General features: G+C 36.6%; 1 protein-coding gene across 2 annotated transcripts in view; it reads right to left on the minus strand.

Annotated features, from left to right (window-relative positions):
* LOC145989742 (calcium-activated chloride channel regulator 1-like) overlaps positions 1-13,788 on the minus strand; it is a 69,055-nt gene that overhangs the window by 13,982 nt on the left and 41,285 nt on the right. For both annotated transcript variants that reach the window (XM_083125023.1, XM_083125022.1), the window contains exons 14-17: positions 7,241-7,344; positions 4,396-4,562; positions 1,367-1,486; positions 119-202 (exon numbers count right to left, since the gene is read on the minus strand). In XM_083125023.1, coding sequence (XP_082981149.1) covers positions 119-202; positions 1,367-1,486; positions 4,396-4,562; positions 7,241-7,344 — 475 coding nt within the window. The remainder of the gene's footprint in view (positions 1-118; positions 203-1,366; positions 1,487-4,395; positions 4,563-7,240; positions 7,345-13,788) is intronic.

Genomic DNA, 13,788 nt, shown 5'->3' on the forward strand with positions numbered 1-13,788 from the left:
CATTTTCTTCTCTCAAATTACTTAGTACATTAATTTTTATGTAATATAAATTATAATAATAGCTCATTCAATGCATTATTTTTTCAAATAAATTCATTTCATAAAATATGTGACTCACCTTCTGGAGGAAGTCTTTGCACAATATGTGATTGAATACCACCTGGAATGTTTAGTTGAACATTTTCATTGTTCACATTAGATTCTGAAATAAAACAGTTAATTATAAGTGAATAATACTTGTCAGATCTAAATATATATGTCTCAAGATCATAAATAATTTCAGAACAAGGTTCATATTTCATATTATTATTATTAGTAGTACTGTTTTTGATTGATTGATTGAGTTAGTGTTTTAAGTCCACTTTATGCACAGTAAGGTTAATCGGGACTGGACCTACAGTTTAAAGTGGAATCCGAACCACTATGTGCCTCCACCAGGTATCGAACCTGGGACTCCTTGATTACAAGGCGATGATGCTATCACTGCACCATCGTGGAGGTTAGTAGTACTGTTGTAGTTATTTTTAAGTATTGATTGTCAGTAGAAATCAGCACTGCTATTGGCATCAAATCAAAGTAGTATGAGCTCAGCCCTAGTTGACTGTCAATACACAAGATTCTCTCTAACTTTCGACTTTGAAACCTTGTTTCACTATCTATGCTTTCTGCTAGACGCAAATCACATGACATTATGTTTATTATTCCATATCAATTTCAGAAATAATGATCTCAAAGTGAGGTACTGGATCTTTGTTGCTGTTTCCGTTGCTTTGTTGTTGTTCTATGCTATTGCTCTACCACTGAGCTACCAAACCAACATCTACCCTCCAAACAATTTCAAAAACTTAGTTCTCTGTGCTACGTTTTTAACATCTATTCCAGATATGCTGCTACTTCCAACTGCTATGAACACCTTTCAACATGTAAACACTAATGCCATCTATCTGCAGTTGAGGGAACTAATTCAACCAAAGTAGCTATATGAAATAACTTATGGCATTCAGAATACAAATTGTCTTAGAAATAGGTCAACTACCAACCAACATGCTTTTCCATAATTGCTAACAGATATGTTTCAGCAAATAACAAATTTGATTTACAAAACTGCTTACAATTCAACTCTGTACTCTTATTAATCTTTTAAGAGCAAGGTGTGAAAGGATATAATGCTATATGAATGCTATAGTAGCAGAAAAGGCAATATAATATTTCAGTACTGTAAGAAGAAAAAAACAATAAATTACAACAAAACTTGTGTCTTTCAGTACAGACAATAAATAAAACAAAAATACTTCTGTATGATTATATAAAAATGACAATTGTGTTGCTCTCTTCAGTGATAAAATTAAAACAGAATCAAAATTACCTTCTACAATAAAGGCATCCAATGTATTCTCCACATATGTAATAACTCCATATCTTCCATCACCAATGAAATTTGTGAAATATGCAGAATAGATGCCATCATCTTCATTGGTGTCTGCACCTGTGTAACATACATATATACTAGTGACCATCTTGCAACTGTTTCAACACACTATGTAATACACAAAACAAATTGTTTTTTTCCTAGCCAATTGAGTCTGATGATGCAAAATAACAAAATTATGAAACATTATTTGTTAAAACCTAATCAATGTGCTGTTCATACATATATACTGAAATTTAATGCAGTTTGCAGTACATGACATACTGATGCCAATGTATGTATGTACCAGTATCAGCTGATGCCAGTGGTATCAGTATCGGAAAGTACCAGTTGGATTTTATTTACTGATAATAATAATACAATAGGTCAGACTAAAAGTTTTTAGACACGCGCAAATAAAACACTGGAGACCAAAATTATGAATGCTATAATTTTTCAAAGTATTCTCCATGACAGTTGATACACTTGTTCATCCGCTCAAACCAAGTGTGAAAGCACTGGGACCACACATCTGCAGGCACCTCTTGAATGCACTGAACGAAGGCGGTGACTGCCTCCTCGGGAGTAGGAAATGAAGAACCTCGTAATGTATCCTTGATTTTAGGGAACAGGAAGAAATCACAAGGGGCGAGGTCAGGACTGTAAGGAGGATGAGTCATTTCTTTGATGTTGGAGGCTTTGAAGAATTCAATTGTTCATACTGCTGGGCTGCGCACATTGTCTTGATGCACAATAATGCGACTTTGTGGGCATTTTTCACGAACTTACCGTACGATCTCCGGTAAACAAACCATAGTGTACCATTCAGCATTAATGGTCCAACGTCCCTGTAGCGGCACTGTTGCAATATGGCCCGTCCGACTGAAGAAAGTGGCAACCATTTGTTTGCCAACACTTCGTCCCTTCCTGACTTTTGTTGGTGGGTCTTCATCCGGGAAGATCCACTGCGTCGACTGTCGTTTGCTCTCGGGTTCATAACAGTACACCCAAGTTTCATCACCTGTTACTATGTCATACACTGCATTTGATTGTCCTTGGTTAAATTTGTCCAGCATTTTCATGCACCATGTGACCCGTGCCTGCTTTTGCTCCTGAGTAAGATGGTGTGGGATCCATCTGGCACAGAGTTTCCTGACACCAAGGCGGTCATGCAGGATCGTTTGAACCTGACTCATACCAATACCCAGTGTTGCACTAATAACTGCATATGTCACCCAGTTATCCTCCTCTATCATGCGACGCACCTCTGTTGACGTTTTCTTGAGAAGTTGCTGTCACAGGACGACCATCACGTAATTCATCACTGAGTTTCTGACGTCCACGTCAAAATTCTAAAGAAACAATTAAACACAGTCGCACGGCATGGGGCTTCCTCCTGAAATGCATTTCGGAGCCTTTCATAACATTGCTGCTGTGTTAAACCTGCTTGAAAATCGTAAAAAATCATTGCTCTGAAGTGCTCCCGTGTTAAATCCATTTTACTGTACACACACGACAATAATTGACTAATTTCTGGCACACAACAATTAACAACTATAAATTCTGCAGCATTATCACACTTCACAGACTACTAACTTCAACATATCCTAGAGACAATGTATTGCTGCAATCAGTGTTGCCGCATCTAAAAACTTTTAGTGTCACCCACATAATAATAATACCCCATGGCTTGACAGCCCTAGAAGGGCCTTGGCCTACCTCCCAACTGCCAGCCTCCCTCCCATAATCCTACTTAGAGGTGTGGACAATGGGTCAGCACGTCAAACCCTCAACCATTATAGCAGATTTCCCAGACTGGATTACGCTACTCACCAGTAGCTCCCCAATTTCCTCATGATGGTGGGTTGCCACCGGCCCTATACACAGGTCGAGAATCCAGAGACTGAACCCAGGTTGACTTGAACCCATGCCATCCTGCAGTTGGAGCCTTACACTGCATGGCCACGGAGGAGGACTTTACTGATACCAGTTGATATTTTTTCCGGTATGTAGATCTTTTGCGGGGTCCACAAAAATGCCGTACCACTCATTCATGGAGGCTAATTATCCTCAAAGTTATGGAAAATTCGAAGTTGCCATTGATTTTGTACCAATACTGTGTGGGAAAACTGCATTTTCTGATTACTAACAAGTATTTTTATATTCTAATGTAATTCTTGAATATTAGTAAATCGATGCTTACAATTGGAATGAAATACTCACCCACTAATATTAATCAATAGGAATAGAATTTTTATGATCTAAAAATCACCAAAATATGCAAAATAAAATATGCTCTTATGACCTAAAATTTTACAAAATATGCACTATAATTTGAAAAATATGCCCTTATAACTAGACTGTTTCAAACATCAATATCTAACTTATGCTGAAATATTTTCACATACATAGTATTTTTAGTTCACTTTATGGGCCCTGATGAGTTGAACTTCACAATGAATACTTTCTGTAAATTTTCAATTAAAAATGAAAAGGATTTTGCTGCAGTCCAAAAAGAAAAAAAATCCTCGAGTGAACATGGGAGGAGTAAGAACGAATCCACATGGAAAATGACTGTATATTTCTTGAAAAAGCGAAAATATGCTGAATACGACCAAAAATCCATCAAAATATGCTTTGTCACGTACAAGTGGTCAAATATGCCCTTAAAAAGCACCTTAATTCAATTAGTTTCTTCACAATATGAATTTCTATATGTTTAGGGAACACATCACCCTTACGAAAAAAATATGCTAAGTCATGAAAATTCTAGCCCTATTAATCAATATTTTGAACACCTTGGTTGCATCAGTATTGGTGGGAATCAGTAGGACTATCGATATTGGTGTTGGTATCAGTTCAAAGAGAGTTTCTAGTGTCAGGTACTGTTTCTTTACAAACAAAAACTAAATAAAATGGTAGATATACGACAAGGGACTAAACCTCTTGATAAGAATAAATGCTAAGCAAAATTCACTTGAACTTACCTAATCCATTGTCTTTCAAGTACAGCTTAACACTTCCATTTCTTGGCCTATCTACCTCTGCAACAATTTCAGCATTTAAAACAGGTTTATAGCCTTGCTTTACCTCTGCAAAAACTTTGGCATAAGATGGAAAGGTTAAATTAAATCCACTTATCCATGAATGTATCCTGTAGAAAGTTTGATATCAAATAATTAATAAGCAAATGCACTTTACTGCACATAATGAAAAATTATAAAAAGTTACAATGTAGTAAAACTTTAAATGTAAATTTTGGAATTACAAATATGCAAACTTCTGAACAGGATTTAGTGTAAATTTATTAATTTATTTCTTGGACCATTTCACCATATTTTGCATTTAATTCTTCTATGTTCCATTACATCAAAATATTGCCCAGATTTTACATTTTAAGTTGTTTAACAACAGGTCCTGAAAATAAGCATGGATCTGCAGGAGGGACAATGGGAGTAATCACTTCCCTCCAACTGCCTAGATATGTATGCTGATTGCAGTGATGATGATGAATAATAATTGAATAAAATAAAAGGCACACTTGAGCACCAAGGTGAAAGGCACAATTAAATACTTGTAGTTGTTAATATATTAGAAGCACATGTTTACAAATTGTTAATTGAAGGGCTCGGCATTAAAACATGGTGACATTTTTGTCGCTATTGAGTTAAAAGTTAAAAAGAGCCATCTTTAAATTTTCGGGTGTAATTGCAATGCCATGTCATTTGCATTGCACTCAGTGAAGGCTTCTGAAATCGGTAAACACAACACAAAAACAATTTATCTACAGTACAGCTTCTAATAACCATTTTTCTTAATGAACCAAAATGTCACTTAACTTCAATTCATATTTGAAGAATACTTTTGGTAGTTTTCACTTTTGTCAGTGCAGGTGTATAAATGTGTGGTTTAATATCAACAAAATTAGAATTTGAAGTTGGGAGGGGAAGAATATGGTTAGATAGTATCCGCACAGATGGGAAAATATACACTAAGAATTTCAAAAATCCAGTAACCCCCCCAACACACACACACACACACACACACACACACACACACACACACACCGATTACCAATTCTGACTTCAAGCACTAAGTCAATCTGATGAGCTTATTTGAAACAAATTAAAAGATTATGAATAGTTCTATAATAACAAAAAACACCCAATATTGTTATGAGTAATTAAAATTATATAAGTGCATTTAAATAAGGCATGCAATGAAAATGCTCCTAATAAACAATATTTTCTCTAAAAATTTCAAGAGTCCTTACACTCAATATTCTGCAGAGAAATATGGAGTTAATTTTTATTTTTTATTTATATAAAATACATTGTTTTTTTTTTATTATTCAGTTAACTGTCATCTGGCTAAATCTGACATACTTGAAACAATTTTTACTTCAGAAATAAACTTACCTACTTAAGTGCTTGAGTTCGTCAATTATGAAATTTAGAAATGCTAATGTGGCAAAGCTATGTAATTTTCTTTTGCAATGTAACAGTGAATATATCATGTCAAACAATACATAATAATATATGTTGAAGAAGTAAAAACACACAGCAGGGACGTAGCTAGGTTATTCAGTTCTGGGGGGCCAAATCTCAAATTTTGAAATTTGATCCTATGAAACTATTAGTATGATTTGTTTTTGACAGGTACAAGAGCAAAAATTATTTTTTAAAAAAGGGGTGAATTTACCCATTAAAAATGGAAACATACTTCAACACTTTACAACTACACATTGATAGCACCTTCAGCAACTCGAGACAAGATACTTGCAAGAACACAGCTCTGAAGTTGAAGCAGGGAGAACATTTAAATCTCAGTACATTATCAGTTTTATTGGACAACTCTATCTCTCGATCCCTAACTGTTGACCACTTGGCAGAGACTTTGATTCCATCTGTAAGGAAAGGGTCATTTATAACAAAAAGTTTGCATCTCTGGTTTCTAGGAACTTGGGGCAAGGTTGCCCTCAAGGCAGACATATTATATGACTGGTTACAAACCAGTGCGCAATGAAGGAGTGGAAATTTTGGTGTCCTACATTTGCTTCTGAAGATTTTCTTCAGAATAGCAATTTTTTCCCCACACAGTGCTCGAGTTCTGCTATAAATTTCCCTGAAAATTTTACATAGTATTAATTAGGAATGGGCCCGATTAATCAGTACTCTATTGGTATTGACCGATATAGGCATATCGGTGTATCGGTTTATCAGTAAAATTACCGATTATTTTACTGATGCAATATATCGATAAATATCTGATAATTTAGTGCAAAATTCTGCCATTTTGTTGTAATTTTTATGGATAATCTCCATGCCCTAATTTCTAAAAAAGTACATGTCTAAATATACAATTTCTTTTTCACTGCAGACACCTTGAAACACACATTTATTAAGGAGGTTAATGAACCTTTCATGTTCTTCAGGGACCATTTCTAATTTTATATATTGGATCGGTAGAATATCGGTTATCAGTATCGGTAAATTTTATATCGTTACTTTATCGGTATCAGCCAAAATTTCATATCGTTACTTTATCGGTATCAGCCAAAATTTCATATCGTCCCATATTAATTTAGGATAATTTTTAAACTATCAAAATTTTGTTTGGGGGGCACACTTGCAACTGGTGCCCCCATGGACCCTCCCCTAAAGACGTCCCTGACACACAGTGATTACTCTTAAAAAATAATTTAGCAATCCATTTATTAAAAATATTACATATTATTATAGTTTCTTTATTTTGTCACATAATCAGCTATCACTTGAGTATTAAATCTAGTTCAGAAGGAAGTAATTATTAAACTATTTTCCAAGTACTTACCTTATAGGTTCAACTGTTTTATTGATTGCCTCTGTGGTTACTAGAGCTGTTACATATTCAACATGTGGTCCATTGTTTGTGATAACGTAAGTCCATCTCCCAGCCTAAAAGAAAAATGAACCTTGAAAATAATGTTGAAAAGTACATTTTACCTGCAAATGATTGATATATTTTCAATAAATAATTAATTATAAGGGTAACCCACACAAATAGCTTTCACTCAGAAAATGTATCAGTGGAAAGTCAAGCTCTCAGAAATTTCAAAATGGGAATACATTTCCATATTACAAAAGTGAGTCAATAATTATCTGCTATGCAGATATGTTAGATTTCCTGTTGGCAACATTGTCGTGTTTCTTTGCACTCATCACTATGCATGGTTTCTGCTACTCACTGCTGCCCAGATTTGAAGATTCTTCTATTGCATTGTCACTGCCATGGACGTCCGCAGGATTTTTCCCAGAGAGGTACAAGGCTTTGATATGAACCTCACGGCTCATATCCATGTGCCGTTAATTATTCTTGGTTATTTTATATTAGTTGGTTCTTATTACTTGATTGTTAATATTCCGTATTTGTAATCATTCATATTTCATAATTTTTGATAAATAGAAAGATTATTACTAGACTTATATAATCCACTAATATTTCCTTTATTGTAACAATAAGTGTAAACGCAGCCTAATGTAATAATCTATATGTTAATTTTCTGACCGAATGTTTAATATTGGATATGTAAATCTGTGTTCTTTCACGGCAGAAAAATGTTTATGATTTAGATTGACATAGATTTCGTTTAGCAACAATGGGAAGATCGAATCTGTTCTTTTAAGTTTAATGTATTCAATAAGGTTCAAGTTGCAACGGGGAATGATTAGAGTTTAGTCCTTATTAACAGAGATGAATCGTTCCCCTTATACAATTTTATTTGGTTTTGCTGCAACGTGGAAATTAGTTCAACTTTGATATTGAGATTGTGAATATAGACATTGATGAGTATTTAGTTTTGGAAATGTCGCAAGTCGCGCTGTGCAAAAATTACGTAATGCTTAACAAGTGAGCATCGATTTGAAGGGTATATAAGTAAATGCGGAGCTTAGTTTGCACGCATTCCATCAGCGTCGGCTCTACGATATGAACATCTAATGACACTTGGGAATAAAGATACCTGTATTTCGCCAAGCACAATTTATACTTCGAAATTTATAATGTTATGGGACGACAGGTTAGGATCGGCCGAAATCCTTTGAGGTTAATGACGCCTGCCTATTGGACATGTATTTGTCACTGTTGACCCATATATTCTCATTCTTACGGATAAATGATAGAATTTCAGATCTCCGAACTTTATTTTGGCCTTCTTCAAAATTTATTCAACGTAGACTTATTTGGGCAAGGAAGCAAAACTAGACATGTAATGCAATATGTCTCGTTTTTCAATGGAAATGTCATCATTGGCGTGTATCTTGATGCAAGCTCTGCCTATTAACGTTTCTCGATCCCAAGTACTTAGTGGAGCCCGTAGATTCTATTCTGTTTAAAAATCCTGCCCGTATTAACATCGACACTCGTGACACATTTTGGTCGCAATACTGTAGGAAGGGGCACGTACGAAAGTTTTTGTCTGCTACTGAATGGTAGGCCGTAAGCTTCGTCTACGGTTGCAAAAACGACAGGGTTCTCTTCCCTGGTACGGCTTCCTCCTAGCGACGCACATACACAAGTAACTATTCCCTGCACATACACATATTTGGATTTTTCCCGTGGAGACATGCAGCAAATTAGAATTCTGGATTCATCGAATCTAATATTAACGAACAGGGGATTCTGTATTTATTTTAAATTTAAGGATATTCATGGACTGTAAATTGTAACTTGAGTGTAATGTAAGCTTTCGTATGTATTGGAAATAAACCATCTCCTGGATAAAAATGAATGAAAAGAAAGGTCAAAGTAACCTCCCAGAAGATGCAGTTGCCAATCTTAAAATTTGAGAATAGTCGTTCATTTATTTCATGATTCACCAACAACACCCTTAAGTTCTCAATGCTTTATTCACCAAGCCCGTACCTGAGAGGGGTCAGAGTATCCAATTTAGCCGTCTGAATTTTTAGCCGAGGTGAAATTAGAACATAAGGTATTGGGAAGATTGAGGCAGGCTAGGATTACCATAATTTGCAGCTCTCTGTGTGTGTGTTACTGAAAGGTTACCTATAGTGGAGAGTGAAATAACACACAGTTATAGTTATATGAACATACATATATATATGTTACGCAGATGAATTGCGTCTTACATTAAGCTAAGGTCAACCCTCATGCGTGAATAAGCGCGCGTAACGGCCATAGTAAGTCTCGCAGGTAGGTAAGACGAGCAGAGCCGCGCTCGCTGTGAAAGAGGTTGAGTTGACAGTAGCGTCGAGACGTTCGTCGCGTCCAGTTTAGCAGCTGCCGTGCGACCGATCAGTGGTTGTACGTTTTTCTTCGCCTGTGCCTCATTTGTCTACAGTATATTTGGATATACAACTTTACGTCCGACTAGGGAAGTCACGTCGTCCTTGGCAAGTGGCACTACCATTGCGTTCGTGACAATTTGCGATCCTGCAATTGCGTGCGTCCGTGACATTGGCACCCTACACGTGGGGCTCGATTGAGAAAAAGATTGGTGAAGGCTCGATTGAGAAAGAGATTGGTGAAGGCTCGATTGAGAAAAAGATTGGTGAAAGCTAGATTGAGACGGAAGGAAGATAAACATTTTAATTGAATCCAGAGATGCAGTCCTTTAAGGTAAAACACTCAACGTCCTTTGGATGTTCATCAGTTGTGTCAGAGGCGCAATTATATAACAAGGATCCATTAAAGCTAATGTCTTACGTCCGACCGGAAGTAAATCCAGAAGAAGGGAAGAAAAGGATGGAGTATCAGCGTAAGCTACATGAAATAAATTCAAGAAAATACGTCGAGTGGCAGAGAGAATTCGAAAAGACAGAACAAGATATGTACAGAGAAATACAAACAGAGAAACTAATTTCAGAAGTTGTGTCCGAGCAGATCCAACCTTTGGAGGATTCGCTGCGTGAACACGTGACAAAGGAAATTGCCGACTTGAAGAAATATCTGAAAGAAGAGATGTCTTTGCAGTTTTCCCTGTTGAGGAAATCGTTAATCGCAGAACTCTCTGGGACAAACGTAAAAGAAGTTGAGGAAATTGCTGGCACTAAAGACTTCAAGAATCCTATAGGAATTCAAGATGGTGGTCGAGATCCGTTGCTCTCTACGATGATGCAAGGCGCCGTGCATGTGCAGAGAGATGTAATGGATGTGGCGGTACAAACTGAAGAAGAAATCGAGATGTGTAACCTTTGCGGTTGTCGCAAAGAATCCCGAATGGACTTAATTATAGAGACTATGGAAATGCAAGTGCCTGTAGAAGAAAAACCGGAATGTTCCCGAAGAATAAGTGAAGATGATGGTTTAAGTGAGATTAGTCTGGACGATGAAATGTTGGTGGATCTAACCATATCGCCAAGACTTTATGACGAACTTATGCTCTTGGTGAAGAGTCAGTTTGGAATGAAATGGAAGAAATCAGTGAGGTAGACTCGAAAGGAAATTTTCCTTTAGTGTGTGAAATCGATAAAGGTTCTAATCAGAATCTTAAGGTGAGAATTTCCGAGCAAATCGCTGGAAAACAAATGAAGTTCGAGGAATTTGTTAGCCGTATGGTTGCAGAACTTAAGTATGTGAGCAGCCGTAGCAAATTAAAGAAAAGGCTGATGAAACATGTTTGTGTCAATAAGGGCATTGTTTACATGAAATTTCCTTGAAATTTAAAGGGGATGTTATGACTAACACTCCAGGTATTTGGTGTATATAATATGTTTGTACTACCCATAGATATTTAATGGTTTTAGTGAATGACTGTACCTGTAAATATTAATTTGTATTATTATTACGTATTATTTAGTATTTTTGTGAAAAAAGGGTAATTCGTATAGTGCATATTCTCCGTAAATCGTTCTTCTCCTTCATTTATATATGTATATATGTATTTCGTCCAAGAAACGATTTTCAAAGTGGGGGCCATATGATATGAACCTCACGGCTCATATCCATGTGCCGTTAATTATTCTTGGTTATTTTATATTAGTTGGTTCTTATTACTTGATTGTTAATATTCCGTATTTGTAATCATTCATATTTCATAATTTTTGATAAATAGAAAGATTATTACTAGACTTATATAATCCACTAATATTTCCTTTATTGTAACAATAAGTGTAAACGCAGCCTAATGTAATAATCTATATGTTAATTTTCTGACCGAATGTTTAATATTGGATATGTAAATCTGTGTTCTTTCACGGCAGAAAAATGTTTATGATTTAGATTGACATAGATTTCGTTTAGCAACAATGGGAAGATCGAATCTGTTCTTTTAAGTTTAATGTATTCAATAAGGTTCAAGTTGCAACGGGGAATGATTAGAGTTTAGTCCTTATTAACAGAGATGAATCGTTCCCCTTATACAATTTTATTTGGTTTTGCTGCAACGTGGAAATTAGTTCAACTTTGATATTGAGATTGTGAATATAGACATTGATGAGTATTTAGTTTTGGAAATGTCGCAAGTCGCGCTGTGCAAAAATTACGTAATGCTTAACAAGTGAGCATCGATTTGAAGGGTATATAAGTAAATGCGGAGCTTAGTTTGCACGCATTCCATCAGCGTCGGCTCTACGATATGAACATCTAATGACACTTGGGAATAAAGATACCTGTATTTCGCCAAGCACAATTTATACTTCGAAATTTATAATGTTATGGGACGACAGGTTAGGATCGGCCGAAATCCTTTGAGGTTAATGACGCCTGCCTATTGGACATGTATTTGTCACTGTTGACCCATATATTCTCATTCTTACGGATAAATGATAGAATTTCAGATCTCCGAACTTTATTTTGGCCTTCTTCAAAATTTATTCAACGTAGACTTATTTGGGCAAGGAAGCAAAACTAGACATGTAATGCAATATGTCTCGTTTTTCAATGGAAATGTCATCATTGGCGTGTATCTTGATGCAAGCTCTGCCTATTAACGTTTCTCGATCCCAAGTACTTAGTGGAGCCCGTAGATTCTATTCTGTTTAAAAATCCTGCCCGTATTAACATCGACACTCGTGACACATTTTGGTCGCAATACTGTAGGAAGGGGCACGTACGAAAGTTTTTGTCTGCTACTGAATGGTAGGCCGTAAGCTTCGTCTACGGTTGCAAAAACGACAGGGTTCTCTTCCCTGGTACGGCTTCCTCCTAGCGACGCACATACACAAGTAACTATTCCCTGCACATACACATATTTGGATTTTTCCCGTGGAGACATGCAGCAAATTAGAATTCTGGATTCATCGAATCTAATATTAACGAACAGGGGATTCTGTATTTATTTTAAATTTAAGGATATTCATGGACTGTAAATTGTAACTTGAGTGTAATGTAAGCTTTCGTATGTATTGGAAATAAACCATCTCCTGGATAAAAATGAATGAAAAGAAAGGTCAAAGTAACCTCCCAGAAGATGCAGTTGCCAATCTTAAAATTTGAGAATAGTCGTTCATTTATTTCATGATTCACCAACAACACCCTTAAGTTCTCAATGCTTTATTCACCAAGCCCGTACCTGAGAGGGGTCAGAGTATCCCATTTAGCCGTCTGAGTTTTTAGCCGAGGTGAAATTAGAACATAAGGTATTTGGAAGATTGAGGCAGGCTAGGATTACCATAATTTGCAGCTCTCTGTGTGTGTGTTACTGAAAGGTTACCTATAGTGGAGAGTGAAATAACACACAGTTATAGTTATATGAACATACATATATATATGTTACGCAGATGAATTGCATCTTACATTAAGCTAAGGTCAACCCTCATGCGTGAATAAGCGCGCGTAACGGCCATAGTAAGTCTCGCAGGTAGGTAAGACGAGCAGAGCCGCGCTCGCTGTGAAAGAGGTTGAGTTGACAGTAGCGTCGAGACGTTCGTCGCGTCCAGTTTAGCAGCTGCCGTGCGACCGATCAGTGGTTGTACGTTTTTCTTCGCCTGTGCCTCATTTGTCTACAGTATATTTGGATATACAACTTTACGTCCGACTAGGGAAGTCACGTCGTCCTTGGCAAGTGGCACTACCATTGCGTTCGTGACAATTTGCGATCCTGCCATTGCGTGCGTCCGTGACAGCTTTTTTCCAAGGGGAGGAGGGTGAACAAGGCATATTTTCCCCAATAATAGTGTTGTTTCCTCAAAGAACATTGCTTAAATTTGAATTTAACATACTCATGCAATAATTAACACCTATTATTGTGGCTGAAATGAAATTATATTTGTGAAATATAGAATTTAAAGTTGACTTGCATTTTCCAGGAAGGGGTGTTGCCCCACTTGCCCCCCTTCCGGACACCCATAGTCACTGCAATGACATTAGCAAAGGCTACTCTGCTTTCTGTTTGGACAAAAGCAGAGCAGCATTCAGCTTATTGTGGGCAGGAGGCCGTAGGA

Source organism: Lepisma saccharinum, chromosome 7 (assembly GCF_977018435.1).
Source record: "Lepisma saccharinum chromosome 7, izLepSacc3.1, whole genome shotgun sequence".
Taxonomy (NCBI): domain Eukaryota; kingdom Metazoa; phylum Arthropoda; class Insecta; order Zygentoma; family Lepismatidae; genus Lepisma; species Lepisma saccharinum.